The sequence below is a fragment of the Neomonachus schauinslandi genome, chromosome 6 (assembly GCF_002201575.2).
Source record: "Neomonachus schauinslandi chromosome 6, ASM220157v2, whole genome shotgun sequence".
Classification (NCBI taxonomy): domain Eukaryota; kingdom Metazoa; phylum Chordata; class Mammalia; order Carnivora; family Phocidae; genus Neomonachus; species Neomonachus schauinslandi.
This window is the reverse complement of record NC_058408.1, coordinates 42,016,646-42,040,659: the sequence shown is the minus strand read 5'-3', so window position 1 is coordinate 42,040,659 and position 24,014 is coordinate 42,016,646. Positions and strand designations below refer to the sequence as shown.

At 47.4% G+C, this 24,014-nt stretch overlaps 1 protein-coding gene across 3 annotated transcripts in view; it reads right to left on the bottom strand.

Annotated features, from left to right (window-relative positions):
- The window catches only part of CACNA1E (calcium voltage-gated channel subunit alpha1 E), a 276,327-nt gene that overhangs the window by 36,473 nt on the left and 215,840 nt on the right, over positions 1-24,014 (bottom strand). For all 3 annotated transcript variants that reach the window (XM_021682567.1, XM_021682568.1, XM_021682569.1), the window contains 11 exons: positions 23,827-23,983; positions 22,560-22,689; positions 21,792-21,851; positions 20,947-21,053; positions 9,633-9,644; positions 7,891-7,987; positions 5,660-5,820; positions 4,975-5,112; positions 3,658-3,859; positions 2,690-2,854; positions 1,963-2,073 (listed from right to left, as the gene is read on the bottom strand). In XM_021682567.1, coding sequence (XP_021538242.1) covers positions 1,963-2,073; positions 2,690-2,854; positions 3,658-3,859; positions 4,975-5,112; positions 5,660-5,820; positions 7,891-7,987; positions 9,633-9,644; positions 20,947-21,053; positions 21,792-21,851; positions 22,560-22,689; positions 23,827-23,983 — 1,340 coding nt within the window. The remainder of the gene's footprint in view (positions 1-1,962; positions 2,074-2,689; positions 2,855-3,657; positions 3,860-4,974; positions 5,113-5,659; positions 5,821-7,890; positions 7,988-9,632; positions 9,645-20,946; positions 21,054-21,791; positions 21,852-22,559; positions 22,690-23,826; positions 23,984-24,014) is intronic.

Here is a 24,014-nt window from a genome sequence, read left to right as displayed (position 1 = left end):
GTTTAGAATAGCACAGTGTAGTGTAGACTAGTAGATTGCCGTGGACAGACTGTGCGTTTCAAGCCAGATTAGATCAGGATCTGAATGCTGGCTCTGCCTTTTAGTAACCTTGGGCAAAGCACTGAATCTTCTTGAGCCCTAGCCCATCCATAAAAGAAACTGATAACGCCTCTCTAAGTAGAGCTGTTATGAAGCTAAAATGAGTAACATATAAAGAGTTTGGTACTTAATATGGCAACCAATGTTCATTCTCTCCCTCTTTTTCCTTCTTCCTTTTTTATTCCCATCCCACTTTCCATTTCTACTGCCTTTTATTCTGTCATCTTTAAAAAGCTACACAATTTTTCTGAACTTCAAGTTCCTCATTTAAATCATCAACAATGATAATGATAGCATCGGCCATGTGTATTTCAGAATCACTGAGAAGATCTAACAAAATAGTATACGTTAGGATATTCCGAAAACCCAGAGTACTATATCAATGTAAAGACTTATTTGGGAGTAGTGGTGTCTTTTGTCGTGTGAAAATGCCTCTAGACCTTGAATGAAAATGTGGAGGTGAGGGTGGGAAGGAGGCAGGCTTTGGAGCCGAGTCTAGTTAAGCTTATAAGTATGTATTCAGCGTTCACCGTAATTACTGCACAGTTGGGGACTTAAGTCACAGACAATGTCAATAGCATATGCAAGTAATCAAGATGCATAGAAAAACTTTCCCCGTTGTGGCACCAGCTTGTCCCTCACTCTGCTCACCCTGCTCAGGGCTAGACTGTATTATAAAGGCATCTTTGTTGGTGGTAGTTTCTTTTTACTTTTTTATTTCCCCAAGTCTCAAAATACTCAAAGGGGAGTCAAGCGAGCAACAATGCAGCCACCTGCAATGGGCTCTCTTCAACTCCCCTCCCCAAACCATCAAGTTAATGACTTTTCAAAGAACCATTAGGAGACCAAAAGCAACCCCCACAATCAACACTCACAATTAAAGCCCAGCCCAGAGTCCCTGCTAAAGCTGCTACCAGACAAACCCCTATTCGGATAATCAGCAAAGTTTCTTTTCTTGCAGGGAAAGCCACAAACACACATAACTTAAAATGGTAGCTCACACACTAAGTAAGGGTGAAACAGCCATCAAGTGGGGTTATCTGCATTTTACTGATCTCACTGTAAATGCTGGAACAAGGAGGGTGGTAGCAGAGAGAACTATTTTGTTTATAGGACACTGAAACCAAGGGCTAGGTTTGCTTAACACCATTGAAAGGAGATGCATGAATGTGCCAAGCAATTGTAATTAATAGTTGAAGAGAAATAAAAGACTCATACAAGAAAAACTCAGCCCAACCCTCTTCAAACCTAATTCCAGTATACCTATCTACCAATTTACCTTTCTCTCCCTTTCTCTCTCTCTCTCTCTCTCACACCCTTTAATGGTCACAAGCCTTTGTAAGCTTAAGTAATAAACATTTATTTTTGTTAGCAGAAATTGTGCTTCATGTAACTAACGGGAGGAGGACAATTAGGTAAAATCTAGTATCTGCTATGTTTGAGGGTAAGAGGGACAGACATTTTCCCACTTGAATTATAAAATCTTATACCTTTTACCAGTAAATAAACACTCAAGGCTTATTAGTCCAAATTTTGTTTTGCTCCCTATTGACAAATAAATTGCAGTTCTATTAAGAATTCTGTCACCCCTCAACCACTGATAGAACCTGACAGGACCAGAGCTGATGGCTGGATGAGTATGGAGCTGGGGATCTGGTTTCCTTTGCCCTTTCTCCTAATACCCTCATGCATCCTCTTGTTTCTCGGGCAGTTTACTGAGCAGCTGAAACAGGCCCACAGTTAGGTCAGGTGTGTGAACCATTTCTGGAAGAGTGGGAGCCACTCCCCTTCTAGCAAAGGCTGGGAAGGCCTCCAGAAGGCAGGGAAGACAAGCGCGATGGTGGGGTACATGGCATGCCGTACCAGGAAGCCGAACGCGATGATCTTTAGGACACATTCCAGGGAGAACACCATGGTGAAGGCAATATTCAGGTACTTCAGGGCCAGTTCATAGGTACAGGGAGCAGAGTAGTACTGCCAAGAAGAGAAAAGAGGAGAAAAAGAATCAAACCCTTAAGGTGAGGGGGGATATTCCGTTGTCATCGAGGCTGGACATCTCTCATCCCTGCCCTTGGGGGACACTCTGGCGTGTGGTGTAGGAGGCACGACGGACGTGCCAGCGAGGAGGACCATGCATCCCACATAGCAGAACAAGACAACACAGAGGAAACCACAGACCATGCCCTACGGTGGCTACTTATTAGCAAAAACAGCCAGTCTTCCTAAAGAGGAAGGTGAGAGGGACAGAAACATTTTCTTACCATTTATTATTAAATAAGATCACACCTCTTCTAACACTCCTTTAGAACTCCATGATCATGTAGATCTCCTGACATTCCCACTCTCGTCTGAATCTGATGGCCACCAGCACCCGGGGCCCTGGGCACTACTGGCCTGCTACTATAGGTCTCACTGCATTTTGCCCAGAAGGCCCAGAGGCTGGGCTGCTGAATGGGACAAGATCAAAAAGAGATTCCGCAGGAGAGAAGAAGGGAAGGAGGCAAGCGTCTGCCCGGTGTCTCAAGCCCTGGGAGGTACCGGGCCCCAAAGGCCCCATCTGCTGAGTGCCTCCCAGCCACCACGCCCTCACCTTCATCATCAGCACGACAGTGTTCAAGGCGATCATGGCCATGATGGTGTACTCGAAGGACGGGGACACCACGAAGTGCCACACGCGGTATTGGAAAGTGTGTCTGTTCTGCGGCATGTAGCGGGTGAGAGGTTTGGCGCTGATGGCGAAATCGATGCACGCCCTCTGAAGGAAAGTTACAGCTATTAGCCCAAGCTCAAGTTCCCTCAACCTCGCCCACTGGTGGGCTCTCTGTCAGGTGGCTAGAAGAACAGGACAGTGCAGGAAAACACAGGGTCGGGCTGGACAAGCAAAAGGTAAAAAGGGCAGCAGGGATTATGGGGACAAAACTACTTGGTCCCTTTAAATGAGTACACAGAACTGGGCTAGCACATGGGATGTGGACTTCATGGTGATTAGTGATGTCCTTTACACAGGCTGCAGCCAACATGAGCAGGCAGGAAGCCTTACCCGATGCCCTCGGTCAGATGTAAAAATCTATCTCCCTGTGCGTTCGCATAGCACTGTATTTGAATTTCTCTCATAGTCTCAAACAGTTTCTGTTCCATTCCATTACAGAAATAATGAACCCTACAACGTGCCAAAACTATGCTTGTTACTAGAAAAGCTGCAATAAGCAAGCCATATCCCTTATCCTTACAGCAAATACATACCACAGAAGGACACAGCCAGGTAAGCAAATGTCTTAATGTTGTAATTTTGGTACACATCTTTTACTGCCAGTTCTAGACTATTCACTGCTTAAAGGTAGGGACTACATCATAAACCTTCCAGTTCTCTGTGCCTCATGCCTAGGTCTTAAAAGAGCATATGTTCAAAAAATATTTAATGACTGAATAATTAATTTTTCCCATCTTCTGTCATTTTTAATAAAGTTAAGACAATTCAGTCTTCCTTCCTACCACTGCGGTTCCAAGCATCCTTTCTGGAACCCCTGCACTCCCATGCTCTAGACCACTTGTTTTTACCTCGTTCTTCTCCAGGCTGCACTCCTCCATCATCTTGTCCCCTTGCTCCTGGAAGGTGATGATGATGAGAGCCACAAAGATATTGACAAAGAAGAAAGGGAAGACCACAAAGTAGACCACGTAAAAGATGGACATCTCCATGCGGTTGCTGCGGCTTGGTCCTCGGTCTTCCTCTGTCACATCAACAGAATGCTGTAAGACTCTGTAGGGATAGAATGAGGGGGCATGGATGGTGGACGGCAATCTTGGCAGTGGCCCTGACTTAAGGCTTCGTTAGGAGATGTGCCACCTATTATATTTTCTTATGTGGCTTCCCTGACTTTGAAGATCCACCGTAATTTTTAGGGTCCATAACCAAGCTGGTGAAGATCCAGTGATCCCCAGTCCACTGCCCTTTCTAAGCCCTGTCCCATCATGCATCCAACTGCTAAGAAAGAGTGACATTATTTTATATCTTAGGTTGTCATATTTAATACCAAGAGATGCCAGATGTCTATTTGGCATTTTACCAACTAGGGTATGCTGCCACCAGAAAGTGGGGTCTTAGTAATTGCCAAGTCTCTGAAAAATCAGCCATCGGCAGCCTAAGAAACTGCATTCTAGGGGCACCTGGGTGGCTCAGTCAGTTAAGCACCAGATTCTTCATTTCGGCTCAGGTCATGAGATCGAGCCCCTCATTGGGCTCTATGCTGGGCGTGGAGCCTGCTTAAGATTCTTTCTCCCCCTCTCCACCTCTGCCCCTCTCCCACCCCACTCGCTCTCTCTCTAAAAAAAAAAAAAAAGAAAAGAAAAAAGAAACTGCATTCTGTTGTCTTCTTCATGACAGGTATGATCACAGAAAGGGTCTCTGAGTTCTTCCAGCTCATTCTCTTTCTCTTTTTTTTTAAGTAGGCTCCATACCTACCATGGTGCCCAATGTGGGGCTTGAACTCATGACCCTGAGATCAAGAACCGAGCTGAGATTAAGAGTCAGATGCTTAACCAACTGAACCACTGAGGTGCCCCTCTTCCAGCTCATTCTTAACCCTCAATCCTCAGGTGAAGGGCCAACTTGGAGAATAAATATGTCTAAAACCATCCCCAGAGACTAAAACAATAAGAGTTGCAAATATTTCTGACTTTGTTATCTCCCTCTTGATTTTTGCCTTAAGGCTTTTCATTCCTCCTCTCTTCTGCCTGTCTCACCCACTCATAACCACTTATTTTCCCGAGGAGAATAACAAAGGGTCAGCCTTATCTTGAATAAGCTTCTCAAGGCAACCACGGGGTCCTATCCCAGCTCACAGACAAGCATGCCAACTTAAACCCATCACTCACTGAGGCCATCCTTCCCCTGTGGAGACGGTGAAGAGGGTCAGCAGGGCCCAGATAATGTTGTCATAGTGGAATTCATGGCGCTTCCATTCCCGGCCTTTAACTTCCATCTTGTTTTTTTCATGATCTACATAGTTGCCTCTAAAACCAGAGTACAGATGAAATAGGGCCTCTTCACTATAGCTCGTGGGAGAGGAAGGAGATTCTACAAACTTCAATAATGTGGCTGAGTAATAATCGGCATACAGATGTGAGGAAGAAAGCAGAGCCTTATCAAAGGCAGTCTATGATTGTGGGATAAAAGTTGTATTCGGTGCCTAGTAGACATGGAAGATTAAATCCTAATCCTTTTACTAGTCACCGTGTGTAACCGTCACCATGTGTAACCTTGAGCAATTTAAACTTTCTGAGCCTCAGCTTCCAGATCTAGAATATGTAAATGAAACCTATCTCAAAAGGTCACTGCAAAGACTTAAAGTGAAAAACTGGGTGTAAAATGCCATGTACCATGTCTGACACAAAAGAGGTGCTTAATAAAAGTTTAACAATTTCCTATCTTGCCTTTTTCCTAAAAGAAGAAATGTGAGAGAGGTAAGAGAGAAAGAGAAGAGCTATGTGTGGAGGGCTGAGCGGGCATCACCGGAATACGTGTCAGAGAAGGTGAGCAGCGCGTGCTGGTCGCACTTACATGCACTCCTTCTCTGTGTCTTTGGAACTGTCTGTGCAATAAAAGAATTTTCCCTTGAAGAGCTGGACTGCAATGACAGCAAAGATGAACATGAAGAGCTTGTAGACAATGAGGATGTTGAAGACGTTCTTCAAGGAGGTCACCACACAGTCGAAGACAGCCTGCAAAGAGAAGTCAAAAGCCCTGTGGGTCCCCGGAATGGCCTGTGCCTTTGCCTAGAGCTGAGTGAGGGCCACATCACCACCAGCCAGCCCCACATAGAAGGTGTGCCTTACTAAGAAGTGACACGCATGGGATTCAGAGCTGGCTTCCAAGCCGGTCATGACTGCAAGAATCTACCACCTGGAAGGGCACACGTGCTCTGAATCTGAAAGCAAACCCAAAGCAGTAGAAACCAAATGGCAGCAGGCAATGCAGGGAGTCCTTTGTGGGCTCCCAACAGGTGTACTCCAATTAGCGGGAGGCACAGAAATCTATTGCAGAAAGGGATCTCTGAGAACATTCAGCCCTTTCTGGCCATTAAATGGCTTGTCCCTAACCCGACATCTATTTGGTGACATTCTTAGATTCGGTTTATATACTGAATATGTATTGTTTTTCTCTTTACCGTTTTAAATGGATCAGAGGGTAAATTATTACTTAGTATTTAATGATACTTGGAATAAATTCCTACATTCGCTCCAAGTATGTTCAACACTTCATGTAAATGTTTTTAGCTTAAGGCGGGCTGTATTGGGGATGAAGATTCAATAGGTGGTGCGGGTGGGGATGGGGAGCTGCCTTCTCATAGGGTAGGGGGACGGGGTGGGCAGAATCAGAGACTTGCTCTCCAGTTACAGGCCATGGGTGTCCCTCTGCAGAATCCTGAGGGGTTACACAGGAATTCAACACATTCCAAGCCATTTTTAGGTTATTTTCTAGGTTTTTAGGTTTAGCTCACTGGAAAGTGGTGCCCCATGGTGGCACTGCATTTGTGCCCTTGCACGTTTGTGCAGTTGCCTCTTCACAGCGCTGGATGAACAGCACTGGTTTAATTAGTTCAACACTGCAGGGAAGGTGAGCAGCCCGCAGCCTTACAGATTCATCAGAGCCACCTATTCTTGCCTCAGGTTATGGAGCTGCAGAGAGCGTGAGAAGCCAGAAGCCAGCACTTCCTAATTAAATGGAATTAACCAAGGGTGCGGTTGCACTCTCCAGCCTGTTAACTAATCTCATCATGCTGTCTGCAGTCTCCTTAGGACCCCAACATAGCTCAGAAGAAAGGAGACCCCTGGGGCCCGGGCTGCAGCTAACAATAGTGGTTAGGGCCCCAGGCCCCCTGGCAGAAAGGAGTATTTAGAGGGTTGTAAGGAACCTGGAGACTGGGCTCAGGCCCTGCGCTGTGGCTCAGTCGGCTGGCCCTGTGGCCTGGGGCAGCAGTGAGCGGACCTCTGGACTGTGAACCGGGAGTCCTGGTCCCTCCCTCATGGTGGCGGGCTGTCGCTCAGGAATTCAGAGGAAGAATTTTTCCCCCATGAAGTTTCAGCTTCCGTTAATCACAATTTATGTGGGGGGGGGAGGGGGCAGGGGGGGAAGGAGGGCTCATGTGAGCAAACTAGGCTTGAATGGTAAAGCACACCTTGAGGGCAGGTGCCCCAGGAGGATGGAGCAGGGAGGGCATGGGCCAGAAAAGAGGAGAACCAAGGTAATATAGCTATGAAAGCGCAGGTCCTGGCAACAGGAAAAACTCAATTCACGTTAGCTTGCTTCCCCATTCTCTGCTTCTGCCAAAAATGACTGTGTTCTTGGGCAAGTTACCGACCAATCTATGCCTTAAAAATATGAAGGGTCAGGGCTAGAAAATCCTTTCCTTCCCAAGAATTATGAGGGAAGAAAGCATCCCAGGTTACTCAGCATGATCTAACGTGTAGCCCACAACATAGAGGACTCCTGCCACTTCCATTTTGTTGTTCTGAGTGCACCTAAATGACACAGGGTTCTTTCTGGATGCCATGCCACAGGCAGAGTATATACAAAATACCACCTGGGGCTGGACTCAAGAAGCCAAAGCCCCCTTATAGATTTCTTGGCCCATTGGTTATTTTTCTTTGAAATGAAGGCCTTTAACTCAGGCATTTGAAAGAACCCCAGTCTCTGTGTGAGCAAAAGGAATATTCCCAGAAATGATCCTCCAAAAGCAGGCTGATCACAGCTAAAGACAAGATGGGAGAAGGGGCCTCGGGAAATGTTACCTTGAGCTTGGGCAAGCGCTTGATGGTCTTCAGCGGCCTAAGAACTCGGAGGACCCTCAGAGATTTGATGGTCTTGATGTCTCGCCCCTTGTTTGTTCTGCAGCGGGGAGGCCCCCAGAGGTCAGAGGACAGGGGGAGAAATGAAAGTGGCATTCATACGACTGCATTAACAACAGGGTAAAAGGGGAGACGCTTAGGCAAGAGACCAGAGATTGGGTCAGAGTAGACTCCCTTCAGGATAACCCCACAAAACATGCTCTGGGAAAATTTTCAATTCACTCCCCAGTGTGCACACACTCCTATGCACGCACACCCACGTGTCCTCACACAGAGGAACACACGGGCATGTACCCAGAGGCATCCATGCATGTATGGTAATGAAGGCTTCCTCTCCCCACCGGCCGGCCAGAGTAATGCGGCTCATTACCACACCAGCAGAATGCAAATGGAAGACCAATCGACTAGGGAACATGACTGGCAGTCCACTCTGGATCCCCACTGTGCCTGCTCTGGTGCTTCTTCAGTAGCAGGTTCTCAATTGATATTTGTTGAATGGACTAGGAAACCCCAGTTGAAAGCAAGTCTCATCAGGGGACTTGACCTAGTCCTTTCTTTGGCTCTAGGTTTGTCACCCCTGCAGAGTTCATTAGTTCAGGGGAGAGCAGGGTGAGGAAGGGCACTGGGGACATGACACTCCTGCTGTGTTGGCTACCGCTTCCAGAGAAAGCATGTCACGCGGGCTTCTTGCCAGGACCTTGGCTCACACCCCAGTTATCTGTGCATGGCTGGCTCTTTCTGCAGTCCCTTCCCATCTGAGACACTCTATACCTAGCACAGGCTGTGGAGAGCCAGAGAGTTGGAGAAGGCCCAAACTGTAGGCCCTGCCCACCTTTATCCTTGCCCTTCAGCTCATGAGCGTCCCTATTCAGCCGCTTGGAAACGTTTGCTCCTAATAGATAAAATACACTTCTCTTTTTATTTTCAGGAATGAAATGAATCAATCAACCTGCATTTCTCTCTCCACCCTGCTTATCCCCTGAGATCTTTGCATTCAATTCAAACAATTGCAATTTGTAAAAGACACACACAGATGGTATGAAATAAGACTCTGAAGAGTGAGCTCAGGCTCTGGTTCTTTCCTCCTGTTGGTTCAGAGTACCATGACACCAACAGCCCGGGGAAACAGGATCCAGAACATCAGATGGGAACTACAAGGGCTTCTGCCTGCTTTTTACCTCGTCCTTCCTGCCATACCCACCACCCACCCTCTGGCAGGGAGATAAAAGATCTATGCTTCCACAGAAGGCAAGGTAGGAAGACATTTAATATCATTCAGGGGATGCTGGCTTTGCCCAGAATGTGAATTTAAAGACCCTCTTAATGGCTGTAGGCCATCCGGATATAGATAATCCAAGAGTACTGCATTAGAAGGTCGTTTGCATCCAGGGGTTCTGTATATTTTATAAACTCTTTTACTGTATTACATTCATATATCTACCTACCTAAAAAAGGCAACTTCCAAGCCAAATACATACCCAAACCAATGTAAATGATCACTTCCCAAGAAGGCTTGGCGACTCCTAATTTTTGTTGTCTTGGATGTCAGTGAGAACTTACCATTCATATACACTCACCAGTCCTTTTTCAGTGGGCAGGCTCCTTCCCTCCCAACTGTACTTGCACCCTCCTCCAACCCACTTCCCGGATTCTTTACTTCAAAGAAAAGTGAGAACAATATTTACCCCAAAGCGTTCCTATGGAGGATCCAAGCAGAAAGCAGTTAAAAAAAAAAAAAAAAAAAGAGGAAGGGGTGTGGAGAGAAGGAAACAGTCAGAAAACTTCAGGGAGGACAGGAAACTGTACAGCGACAGGGAATTGGACAAGCACAGGCCCAGGAGATCCCGCTTACAGCCTTGGCACTTGTCGAGTCCACACGCTTTGTGAAAGGAAGGGCCAGCGCACCATTTGCTCCACACCCACCTCTCCAACCTGCAAAGGCAAAGGCCCTTTGCAAGCACCAGTGAAACTGCGTCTAACCGGATGGCATTCCCCATATTGTGCTTGATTTCATGGAGCCCAGTCTAGTGATGTTTTCTAAATAGAGTCTTTTACTTCCATTTCCTTAGTGGTCTTCAGACAAACTCTACTTCCAGTGAATTTATAAGAAACCAGGAGAGAGGAATTAGGTCTGCTCTGGGCCATAAATTCTGTTAGGCAAGGCATTTCACGTCACAGTGGCGTACCTACGTTTCCGAAGGATTTCATCTGCAATGGGGCACATGACCCCTCTGACAGGGATAGTAGGACACCTCTTAAAAGCATGGATGAGCAACACCATAAAACCACCTCAAAATATGGGGGAAGACATTGTGTATCAAGGTCCTGATGGCACATAAAGGGATGCCCTTTGATAAGTTAAATGACCAACTGTCCATCATGAGCTATTTACTGTGCAGCTCAGAGAAAAATCATCCCAGCTCTATTTGGAGGCTTACCAATAATAAAAAGGGTGAGAGCATAAATATGAAATATTTGAGATTAGAAATAATGAGAGCTAACTTTCTGCATATTTCCTCTTGGCTAGACTCTATGCTAAGCACTTTTAGTGCAACTCTTTCTTTGGACCTTCTAATAACCTTAGGACACATAGCTATGACTATCCCCATTTCACCAGACATGATTCAGAGAGGCTAAGGAGTACCTAGCATTATCAGGGCGAGCTGGGCCTTGAAGCTAAGACCGTATGATGGTCGGAGCTCTTTTTTTTTTTTTTTTTTTTTTTTAAAGATTTTATTTATTTATTTGAGACAGAGAGAATGAGAGAGACAGAGAGCACATGAGAGGGGGGAGGGTCCGAGGGAGAAGCAGGCTCCCCGCCGAGCAGGGAGCCCGATGCGGGACTCCAGGATCATGACCTGAGCCGAAGGCAGTCGCTTAACCAACTGAGCCACCCAGGCGCCCGATGGTCGGAGCTCTTGCTCTATACCGCTAAGCCTCGGCAGCAGAAGGTTTTGGTTCCAGGCTCTGTCAAACCAAATTCTAGAGCTGGAAAAGATCCCTGAAATCCACTTAACTGCATCCCCAGGAAGATGTGCCTTGCATGAGATCCCTCAGTGAGTGAGCCACGGTGGAACCATTGATGAATCCACCTTCAGCCATGTAGAACTGTCTAGAATTCAGGCTGTGGTTCCCAGTTGCTGGTTGCTGGAAAGGGTACTTTTTCTCCATCCTTAATCTTTTTAATGTAACACAAACCTACATTACACCACTCTATGTCACAAGCAAAGACTTCTCACGATTATTTTACTCAGTAAATGATCTCATATTCAAAATTACATTCATTTTCACAGTAATTGCCAAATTAATGGTGATTTGGGATCAAACCCAAGGCTTTATAAATCTTAAATCCCTCGTGTGACACCCTCTGAGTGTTCAGAAGGCAAAGATAGTATCTTTCCCTGAGTTACAACAGTGCCTTCTCATGCACGAGACTGGGCACATGGTGAGTAGGCCAAACGCACCTTTATCCACTCATATCACAGCACTGATGGAGTCTTTAATATACGCCAGGCACTCTTCTGGGTGTGGATATACCACCGTGAGTAAAACAAATGGCGTCCCTCACTTCTTGAAACTTACCAAGTCTAGTAGGGAGGAAAGACCTCAAGTAAACAAGCAAACCAATGAAAGTATAATCGCAAGCTACGTGCCCTGGGAAAAATGCAATCATTTGATTGAAAATTTCCCCAAAACAACTACATAGGTCACCTTCCTTTCCCCAGGCTACATTCATCTTGAGGGAAAGCTTAGGGAGAATATTCCATATCCCTAAAATGAGAGAACAGAGTAGGATCAATGGATGGGCAGGTGATTTAGGGTGACACACTCCAGGCTTTTACCTGTTGCTTAGCCCAGGTCCTCAACTCTGAGACCTTTATGTCCAAGAGCATCTGAACGGGTTCTCAGAGGTTCATACTCACAGATGCCCATTTTATGAAGGAAGGCCCCAAATTTCTTGCTCTTCCCACACACCTGGATAAAGGACAGAATTTGTTCTCTATAATTAATTTTGCCCCAGGATCCTACTAAAATATTCTGCTATGGAAGAAAGAGCATCTGACCCCATTGCTTGTATACTTTGTGTGTCCCTTGTTTTGGAAAATGGGGTTCCTTAATAGCACACTCTGATCTCAACAGCTGATTGTGGCTGCCAAAGTACAGCAGAGGTGGGGGGGACATTTGTCCCCTGCTGACTCCCACAAAGTTGAGCCAGGGATAGTAATAAGACAGAGGCCCAAAGCAAAATAAAGATTAGTCATTGCTCTGCACATTTTTCAAACAAGTCCCTCATAGCAGAGGAACCACTGAAAAGCTATGATTTTGAGTGGTTGCAGAAAAGCACACGTGGTTCTCGGGTTTGTTAACATATGTTCAACACGGATTTGAAAATTGCCGTTTGAAATGAAAGGAACACCAGATAACAAAGCCACGGTGTCCAGAAAAGTCTTGACAACTTCGCCCCAATATTAATTTTAATATTAATTAAAATATATCACAACTTACACGTATGCTAGGCCAAACTACCTTTCCTGAATCCATGCACAGGGGAGCTATTTAAGCCATTATCAAAGTCTACACGATTACAAGAGAAATGTTTTATCAAACCAAGAGGACAAACTCTTCACTTTAATGGAGGCATATTATTTTTGAAATAATTCATGTGTTTTACAAATCATTTAAATATAATCACTTGATAACACTTTGTTAGTCTTTGCTACTCTATGTAGAGTCAGAATTTTTTTTACACTGCCTAACTAATTAGTGAAATTTATCGGGTTTAAAAATTGACTCTAATGTTAAAATTTGAGGATAATTTCGCATGCTAGGATGTACTGGTCCGCCTTTAATTGGGACTCAACTGGGCCACTCATTTTCCCATTTATTTCCTACTTATTTGTTATTTGGTAAGGTCCCGGCTGCTCTACAGAAAAAAAAAAAAAGCCACATTTCTCTTATGTCTCATCAGTAAAAGATGAGAATTTTCCAGCTCAATTGTCAAGTTGCCCTCCAGATCTTTCATATATAATCATTCATCATTCACTGTAATCTTGCTCCTCAGCTTCCAGGTCCCCCCTTTCTCAAAGGACATGCTCTCACATTGATTTCTGCAAGGAACCAACTCTTTCCATGGTAGGCAGAGCAGGGACATCACGTTCTGAAGAGCTCTCCCTCCTCTAAGTGGAATGGCCTTCTGCCTTCCCCCATGAGCCCCGGAGAGAATAGCACAGGGATCTGAAGGAATCTCTTGCATTAGAAGGATGGACAGGCTTGCTGGAGTGTAAGGTGGGGACAGGACGTCATGCTGTGAGGAGCCTTGAGCCTTGCTAAAATGTCTGGGCTATTATTTGGGAGGCGATCATAACTTTAATACGCACTTGCTAAGGCGTTGGCACCATACCGGACACTGAATATATTATTCGTTCTCGCAAAACCAAAATATAGTTATTTTTAATTTCCACTTATAGATGAGGAAATAGAAGTTCAGAGAATTAAGACAGCTAATAATTCATAATGCTGGGATTCAGACCTGAGTCAGGCTCTGAAATCTACGTCCTTATTTGTGATGTTACAGTGCCTTTTCGGATGGAAATCGCAGGAGGGTTTTAACCAAAGAAGGAACAGCAAAAGAAACGAGCAGTTCCTGAGCTCAAATATTGAGCTATTTATCCTCTTAGCCGTAATCAGTCTAGGGCCTGTGAGTGTTCACGGAAAGAAAAAGGTACAGATGGAACAGATGGACAAGGTCAGGGATGCCCTTGTCCACCTGGTCCATAGGTCTTGTCTGTCTCCAAGCAGGGAAAGATGGATCGGAAGGCTGAGGAGAGATCCATACCAAGCCACCAAGTTGAGTTTACAGGGGTTAATGGCTTGGAACTAACTACAACAACAGAGGTAGAAGGGAGTTTAATGTAATAGAGAAAGCCCCTAACCTTGAAGTAAAAAATACCAACTGCTTAAGAACTGGTTTTGCGGGGTGCCTGGGTGGCTTAGTCGGTTAAGCATCTGCCTTCGGCTCAGGTCATGATCCCAGGGTCCTGGGATCGAGCCCCATATCGGGCTCCCTGCTCTGCAGGAAGTCTGCTTCTCCCTCTCCCTCTGCTACTCCCCCTGCTTGTTCTCATTCTCTCTGTCAAATAAGTAAATAAATAAAATCTTAAAAAAAAAAAGAACTACTAGACTACTAGTCAAATGAGTCAAAATAGTTAAAGTCTCAAGCAATCCACTTCTCAACTATAAAACAGGACTGTTGAGTGATGCATGAAATAAATAGTGTGAAAGAACTTTAAAAGTTCTAAAGACCGGTAGAAATGAGAAGTTCTCTGCATTGGCAGTGCTTATCTCCAGAGGAAGTCTAGGACCTGTTGGTCAGGCTAGTTCATCTATTTGTGTATTTTTCTTCCTTGCCCCTACCTCAGCATCGTGTGGGTTCTCCCATGAGCCCCAAATCCTTTGCAACTCTGCCAACTTCCTTTGCTCTGTGACCAGGGCACTAATTCCATAATAAGTGGTTAGTGCATAATCCTTTCCTTCCTGCAAATGCACCTCAGTGAGCTCCCAATACACAGTCATCGTTGCCTTCGAAAACCCAGCACTGTACTCTAACTGGAAGGTCGGAGCACTGAGCAGCAAAGCACTTCACTGTCTTCTAGCAGCTTTGTTATTCAGGCTGGGGAATAGTGACCCGATCTGTCTTGCTTCCTAGTCTTCATATTCTAAACATACCCAAGATCCCTCATCTGCTGATCTTTCCCAGAAGGCCTTGGCACTGGCTAAAGTCCAGCCAATACGCTCCCCCAGCAGGAGACTAATTCATAATGCTAGGTTGTGGCTCTGTGAGCGTGGCTTAGACAGATGGCTTGCAGGTCACATGATCTGAGCTGATCCTTCCCTAGGCCCATCACAAAATCTGGCCTGAGTTACTCTAAAACTTACTTTTTAAATCTGGAGTGCATGGTGATGGATTTCTACTAATCCTGCAGGACTGAGCTCTTCCTATGTCTGTGAAGGCTTGCCTCATGTGCAGGGTGCATCTTGCATCTGAGGCTGGTTAGCCAAATTGTTGGCTACCATGTGAATGGGGCCGTGTTCCCTGACTGGACCATTTCACTTTGCTTGTTTATGTGGCCAGAGGCTGAGATCCCATTTATAATCAACCTTCTCCAAATTTGTGCTTGTTAATAAAGAGCAATGCTAGGGCATTCACACCCACTGCCTCCATATGATAAAGGTTTCCAAATGCACATTTCCCGTGGCACAGATCACAGCCGATGCATTTTCCAGTGTTCATCAAAAAACATGCATGCTGGAGCTTAATGCCAAGAGCAGGTAGACTGAGAACTTATCTCTTTCTTTCAGGCACCCCCTCCATGTGGCTCCCACTCTGTACCTCCTAATTCATCCCAAAACCCATTTTCAAGGCAGCTCGGGTATAATACAGCAGTAGGCACCCCAAGAGTCCCTGGCCATTAATCATCTTTAGTGTCCCTGCCTGGGCACAAAGTTAGGGAAAGTCACTCTTGAGGTGACTCTGAAAGCTGGAGTCTCGAGAAACAACATCTTTCTATCTGCTCACTGCTGGAAATTTCTAATTCCAGCTCAGCCAGCATCCTAAATCCACAGTTAATTGGCTACCTGAAGGCTAAATTTAATTTTAATCCTTCATTCACTTGCACAGAACAGTGGAACTGGATGACCTGTCTGGTTCAGTGGTAAATGGGTTTTCTTTGCATGAAGTAGGACTTTGTCCACTCTTTTTTTTCCCCCTCCAAGATTAATGTGTAGTCACAACTTCCTTTGGGAGACGCCCCTTTCGGTTTTAGAAGAATAGCGGTTGTCAAGAAAGAAGTCGCACAGCAAAGCGTAAGATTTGAGGGGGACTGCCTCAGACACAGGCAGGCAGTGAAGAATAAGGAGGAGCCAGGTATAGGGCGAAATGTCTGTTCTATTGTTCTGTGCTCTGCTAAGTACATCCTAGCCTTTCAGTTCTGGAAGCCACTCCTTTCTCAGAGCACACATTCACACCTTTACAAATACAAAACCAGAATCGGGGCACCATATTCTGTGGCTCCTCAGGGGCCTTCCAAATCTAAGATTGTGTCTATCTGTGTATTTCACTGAATGAATTCAGAACCAGCTCGGCCACTGCGGCTGGTTCTGAAATGCATTCCGAAAGACCTTATCCATCTTAAAGACCAGGGCAGAGTGTCAAGTGTCAGAAAAGCAACACACTTCAATGAGAAGAAGGTAATAAAAGCTAATGTGGGAATTCTGGTTCCTTCTGGCATCAAGAGGCAGATTGACTCATGTTTTTCCTTTCTGGCTAAGCACTGAATAATTAAAGGCCAAGTGCGGCTGTGATCCAGATCCCCCGCGTGCCAGGAGTCCTGACCTTACCTCATGCCCCGCTAAGATGGCAAACAGCAAGGGAAAGCTTTGGCTTTAGCTGCCAGAGAGCCTGTGTGACTCTGATTGAGGCCCAGGCCCCAGTTGGGGGAGGAGGTAGGAGGAGAACTGCTGGTTATTTTTCTTTGAAATTGTTTGTGTGGACAAGTCATTATAAGCTGTGAGTTTACTAGTTAGAATGCAATCCAGGATGGCTCACCTGGTGACTTGATGTGAGCTAGTCAAGTAACACGTTGTAGAACAATGGGAATGAAGAGGATGAGGGGCTTGGGTTGGAGTGCAGGATCTCATACACACATACGTCCCCGTGCTCTCCTACCTTTCCTCCTGAGATGCTGTCCCTGCCCAGCTGCCTGTCCAAATCCCTTCATGAGACATTTCAGATACGAAACCTGAGGGCCAGATGGCATCACCATCACTGAGCACGATCCCATAAGGCTCATGAACTCAACCTGCCATGGGGTCACATGACTTCCCTACGAGGCAGCTGATTCCGGCAGGAGGCCCCAAAGTGAGGGAATGTGCCTGATGTGCAGAAACCCAGAAATGCCAAGGCTGGAACCATCTTTGTTGTCCCACCCAGGAGGCTGGGAGGCAGACACGATGGCAACAGGGTGTGAGGAACCTGGGAAAAGCAGTTGCTGGCCCGTCAGCGTAAAATAATGATCAAACCGAAGAATCCCTCTTTTTCAGATAGAAAAAGATAAAAGAGAAAGGTTTCATAGATCCAGTCACTCACCAGACTTTTCTTGAAACCTTAAGGAGGAAAAGGCACAGTCAGGACATTTATAGTTGGCAAACACTCCGTGTCTCCATATGGCCCAGAAAGTGGGGTGTTGTGAGGGCAGCGGAATGAGGGAGAAACATACCCAACTTCTGCCAAAACTCTGCCCATCTCCCTACACGGGTGGCTGGCTGAGACAGGAGACCTGAGTGTTCTTATAAATGCTTTATAATGTAAAAGTGTGCCAGGAGGAACAGGAAAGGTGCGATTGGGGTATCTTTCCATTGGTTTTCTCATCTCCCGGTATGCCCCCTGCTTAGAAAAGAAATACCCTTCCCTTCCTCCTCAAAGTTCCCAAACCGAATTTGTCAGGTTTACATTATAAAGAATCCCTTCACTTGAGGTACGCAGCTATAGAGAAGAGAGAGTTCTCTTCAGCCACTACGTAAATGACATATATGCTTATAGAAAACATACATGACGGCAGGTGCAGACCTCTGCAGAAGGGCTCAGGGGACCACGCAGCTTTCTTTGAGAATTCAGCTACCGGCCAATCCCTCCCCTTGGTTAGGGGTAGTGCTCTTGGGACTTGGGTTGGGTTCTGAGAAGATCCTGGCTGGTCGCGGTGAAAGGGATGCCAAGTCGTCTCGGACTTCTGAGGCATCACATGAAGGTGTTACCACGGCAATCATCAGCTCTGCTCAGACTGAGTAACAGCCTGAGCAGAAGCCTCTGCAGGAGCCTCTCCTCAGGAGGAGGAGAGCGAGACAGGGCAGGGTTAAGGTCATCTGAGTGGTAGACATTCCCCAGGGGCAAATATATGGGTTATAATGATGAAAGCTGTAACTGCAAGGAGGGAGGCCCTTAAAAAGCCTGCAGAAAACCCCACATTTGGCTTCCTGTTGGCTTGAGCCTCCTAGCATGGCCTGGCAGTGAGACATGGGCTTCCTTCTGTGGTGTGCCCCGGGCCAGGCCCTCACTCTGCTGGTAGGTGGGACCCCGGCCAACCCTACCAAAGTGATGGGAGAGCTGAATTCTCTGGTGCCCTTAATGAGGAAGGGGAGAGAAAAGAGTTAGGAAGTGTGGCGCATGAGGAAGAGAAAGCGTTACCTGGACCTCAGCAATGTGACGAAGGCCAGAGGAGAGGGGTGTGAGCCTGTTCCACGAGCAGGAGAAAGGGGAGAGGAAATGTGCATGGCCAGCTTGGAAGGATGGTAACAGAAGAGAGTGGATGGAGAAGGGTGAGCAAGTACCATTTACATTTCCAGGGAAATTAAGAAAAAGTTCAGGAAGTGACATCACTAAAAGCAAGTGATGGATCATAACTCTCAATCCATCACATAAGTGTGGACTCCAGAACCAGGGGATTCTTGGGGTTCCCTGCACTATACCTGGTCTGAGGACCCACAGAGAGGCTTCGGTTCCGGGGCTGTTAAGGCTTCCCCTGCCACCAGCACCAAAGCCACCACCACCATGTTTTCAAAGGGCACAAAAAAAGAACAAGATAGATGACAACCCTCCAGCCCATTGTCATCCCTCTGGATCTGAGGAGAGACAACTGGACTATGGACATGGGGCAGGCATGCAGAGGCTTCCTCTACAACAGACCTCCTCCCCACAGGCACCTACACACCTGCCTGGTTACCAGGGTGTGTGTCTGTGTGCGTGTGCGTGCGTGAGTGCGTGTGTCTGTGTGCGTGTGTGCGTGTGTGCGCGTGTGTGTCTAAGACAACCAAGTCGTGGAAACCAGCCTGTGTTCATCTTCAACCATTTGCACACACTATATATCAACACATACTTGGCTCCAGTATCTGGACTTCAGGATGTGATGAGAGAATGGAAGGTTAAGGAAGGGAATTAACATCTAATGAATTATTGAACATTATATCAAAACTAATGATTTACTATTTGTTGGCTAATTGAACTTAAATTAAAAAAATTTATGATCATTCACATTGTGCCACGCCCTATGTGCTAAGCACGCCACACGCATTATTTTGACTGCATTTCAGGGATGAGAAACTGAGGTTAGGAGGGTTACTATCTTGCTCTGTTGCTTTAGGACATGATGCAGGTAAGTAGAGGGGCTGGGATTCAAAGCAGGGCCTGCCTGAGTCCATAGCCCACACCTTCCTCCCACTCTGCCCTGTCACCCCAAGGAGCTCTGTTCTTCCTAAAGATGGGGAGGATCCTTTCCCATATACTTCTCCTTCCTTGTGCTTTGTTTCTTTATAGAGAAACAAACTACTTTACTGAGATCAAAATAAGAAAGAAGAACAATATGGTGAATAATATATGCAAATGAATTGATAAAGTGAGAAGGGAACTTGACGTTTTAAAAACTCAAGGGTGCTATTTATCCCTAACAAAGTAAGTAGGCCTCCTTAGGAAAAAGACAGACTTTAATGATTTTTTCTAAGAAGGAGGAAGAGGAGCTGGGAGTCCCCTTGGTAGAGCCAGAGTTGCCTTGATTTTTACCTTGGGGTGAGAATTTATACAAGGTCCAGATGATGGGGGAAAATACCCCGCTTTGGGGCAATTTCCTTAGAAATAGCTCAGTCACATCTAATAGGAGGCTTTCTGGTTGTGAGAGACACAGGTGATTCCATGTGACTCTAATGGTGGGCGGGGGGGGGGGGGCGCGGTTATTACACTGGTGTACATGGGGGACACTGAAATTGTCCTGCCAGCCCAGCTCAGGGCTACCAGCCACATTCAACCTGGCTCTCCTTTGAAGGATCCCCCGTGGACCACCATGAAGTCACCCCACCTCTTTTTCCTCCAGGATGGACCGAAATGGAAGCTGATGGTGTTTGGGGAGAAGAGGGGGATGGATTAGCCCCTTCTGACCACTTGGACCTGGGAAGGCCCAACCTCTGCAGGTGCTCTGCCCCTCCCCTTTTGCAGTGGTATCAGTGACAGCAGCTCCCAAATGCTTTCCTTCTGCCTCATCACAGTGTAGCCAGACTGGCTTAAAGACCCGGCTCTGTCTTGCACTTGGAGAGGCTGGAGGGAAGTCTTCTGGGCCACCTGGAAAAGGTGGGAGCTCTCTGGCAGTACAACAAGGTGCCGATGGGGCCCAGAGGCTGTCATTCATCTCCAGGGCACTCTACACACCAGCTTAGGGAAAAGGCCCTGACCACGTGTGTTTCCTAGCTAGACCCTGGAGGGCCAAGAGAGCCCCTTCCTTGGCGGGATGCCACAGGAAATGTCAGCATGTAGTTGAAAACCTGCTACAGCTGAATCAATGTTTGGAAAAAAAAAAAATTCTCCAAATGTAATGAGCATGGTTAGTCACCTGAATGTTTTCCTCAGTGTGTTATCAAGGAAGTTGTGAAAGTCTTACGTTCTGGAGCTAAACATATGAACATGGTTCTTATGTCTGTGAAATAGCTCTGGATTCCCCCTGCTCATGAGCAGAGAATCTCCTCATACTCAAGAGTCTGTGATCCCCAACTTTGCATTCTTCTTCCAAGCTGACTCTTTGTTTGACATATCCAAGGAAGGAAAGGGTACATGAGCTGTCCCTGGGTCCCTCCCTGAGCCCATGGAGGAACTGCCCACATGGGTGAGCACCTGCCTATGCTTGCTCATCTCCAAGAAAGGAACTCCAGGGCCCCTGACTTCTTCCTTGGGACTCCTCCAGCTCCTCCTTCACCAGTGCTGCCATTTGGGGCAGGGAGCTGAAGCTGTAAGGCTCGCCAGAGTTCCACAGAGGGCAAGTGGGAACCAGATTTCCAGGGCAGCTTTCTTTGGCACCACTCTGAGTGGACTGCCTCTCACGCTGGCCTAGGAGAAGGCCTCATATCAGTCCGATTCTCAGGAAGAAGGGACAAAAGGAAACTGAGCAAGAAGAAAGTTACACTTACGCCAAAGCAAAGGCCACCAATGCGCCAACCACCACCACGAAGTCCAGGATGTTCCACAGGTCTCGGAAGTAGGACCCGTCCTGCAGGATCAAGCCCTGGTCTATCATCTGAAGGAGAAGGACGTGAACAGCCATGGATGAGCCCACAGGAGCCGGCAATGCACCCGGAGCTCAGGGCTCCTCAGGGCAACGCCCCTACTACCACTGTCTCCACAATCAACCCTACACAGGACCCGAGGAGCAAGAGGACAGGTCCCACAGGCTCTCTCCACCTAACTGTGAAGCCCGAGGCCCCGTGTCGTAGCCACCAGGGCTCAGCTAGACTCCTTGGCTCTCACATTCCTCCTTCCTTTAGTGACTCAGAACACCAGGCGTCACCACATATGCACAGATGGGGAAAACCCCAGATGGGAGAGACTAGGAACGAGATAGAAATGTGGGGTGTTAGGGTGGTGGGGACCAGACTGGTAAGCAGCGAGTGCAGCTAGGACCACATGGAGTCCAGGAGGACTCATCCCTCCTTGGCCCTTTGCCTTGGCTCAAACCAGGGGGCACACTGGGGAGGCAAGTACAGTGCCCAGGCCTGTCTGCACTCCTGCCTGCCTGAGAGTGGAGTGGCTCCTCCCTGGACCACTCCCACAGGTCTGCCCCAGTCTAAACAGATCCACACAGCCATGCCGTGCCATGAAGTTTGGTCATGACAGACTTCATCAGACTTCTGAGGCCAGAACAGGGGTCGCCAGAAGCCTGCGGTCTGTCATTGGCTGGTAGGTGGCAGCACTGGGGAAGAGCAGACCCATGACCCATCCAAACCCTGGGGCCCAGCTTTTCTCTGGAGGCTTTTACCTTTATGACCATCTCAAAGGTGAACACGCCAGTGAAAACATAGTCAAAATACCTCAGGACCTGTAAGACACGTACAGCGAAGGGCAAGAGGACCATGTGTGGCCACCAGGCCGTACATACTCCTGCCTACCCACACACATGCAGTGCTACCCCCGCACCCCAGCTCACTTCTACCTCAGAACAGAAGCGTGGGCTTGTAAGTGCTAGCTGGACACAGGCAGGAGAGGAGACATGCATTCTGCTAGAGCCGCAGGACCCAGTGGTCAGTCCTTGGCGCCTCCCGCCCCTTGGCCAGAACTTAACTTCTTGGGTCCCAATTGCCCCACAAATCTCTCCCTCAGGACCTGGAATCCTTGTCAGTTGCAATCCTCCCCACCCACCCCTGTCATACCTCCCAACATACACCCTTGGGACCTCCAGGAGACGTCTCAGCTCCCTGGGGTAGAACCTCAGCTCCCCAAATTCATGCACATCCCTCATGACCTGACATCAGACCCCCCCCACACACTATAGAAGCCCCTGGGCGGCTGCAAAGACTGGCTGGCTCTGGATGTAAGGCCCACTGCTGAAGCCTCAGGGCACAGGGTGGGGACTGGGGAGAAGGGGCTGATCTGGAAATGGTCCATACTTTGCCCTGAGGAACAGGAATGGGCCATTTCTTAAGCCTTCCTCATTTCCTAGGAACCTTCCTTAGTTGACCTTTAATGCTGGGATGGGGAGGGGCTGAGACAGGGCAGGTCCCAGGGCAAAGGGCTCCCGTGCACCCACTTTGTTGCGCTCCGAGTTGGTCAGGACGGGGTCCTCGGCTGCCAGGGCGATGCTGCTGGCCGCGATCACCAGGAGAATGCACATCTCAAAGTAGCGCAGGCTCACGATGTAGTGGCAGGCCCTGCGGATCCTGTGGGGTGGAGGAGCCAACAGAGCTGCGTCGGCTTCCCTCCCCTCCCCATCCCTTACTCCCCACCCTCGTGCACATCAGCCTCCTCCAGACAGCCAGGCCCTGGCCAGAGGAAGCCCTGGGGAGAGCAATTTAATTTCGCAGGCACCACCCGTGATTTAAAGCTCCAGTGGGAGAAGGTAATCAGATTGGTTAGAGGCTGCAGTGCGCAAGCCAAGATACATTATCTGTAGGCACGTCTGAGCCAAGGGAGCAGCCAGCATCAGACGACATGCGCTCCGCATGGCCACATGGTACCCTCCACCGTATCTCAGTGTCTACTCCCCCACCATACAGAAACTGGGACATAGCAAGGAAATCAGAAGAACCAAGAAACGTAACAATAGACCTTGATTCTAAGATTCCTAACAAGAGCAGCAACAGGTTTTCATGAGCCCCACGTATTCTGATTAAAGTAATTATGTTCTATAGACTGTATTCTGGACTTGTGTGACCTGACATACCTTAGCCCAAGTTCCTTCCTTCCCAGAGCCTTGCCTGAAATACTGCCCATGTGGTCACTGAAAACCTTTTTGTCTTCCTAGCCTCAGAAGCAGGTCTATGTGTACATCTTGCTCATTTCCAGGGCAAAAGGCAGCTCAGTGTAACCTTCCAGAATCTTCTCTGCCACCTCCATCTCATGCCCCTACCTCTGCTTTGAGGAACATGCCCATTTCAAAATTCACATATGGGACAGTGGGACCAATACTCTTAAACTCCAGTGGATGATCTATTTATTCTAGGTTCCATATTCTCAGTTCTGTCCACCACTGGAGTATTTGATAACACATCCCAAGTAGATTTCCTTCCTCCCACCCCACCCCTACACAACCTACTGACCAAATAAGAGGAATAAGAGTTATAGGGTCCTTTTCTCATGACATCTCTCATGCTTCCCTGTCTTAAATTACTTTGTAGGCTCAGCACAGAGCTCAGAGGCTGTTCAATCCCATGAACCACTTCCACCAGTGAGCACTCCGCATGTTTCAGATGTCTGGCCACAGTCCACTAAGTGGTGCCTCATCTCTCCTTCTCCTCATCACCCTGCCCTGGCTCTAACCCTGGCACTGAAGGGGGAGTGACGGGAGGGCGCCTTACGGGTTGGTGGTGCTGAAGATGAACATGGAGCTGTGGGGCACCATGGCTTTGCCCGTCTCACGCTTCTCCTTCTTCTGCTTCTTCTCCACCTCCTCCTCCTCCTCTTTGATCTCTGCCTCCTTCAGGGGACTGGCTTCTCCATCAGCCTTGTTGCTAACTGCCAAAGGAACGTGTTGAAATCATCAGAA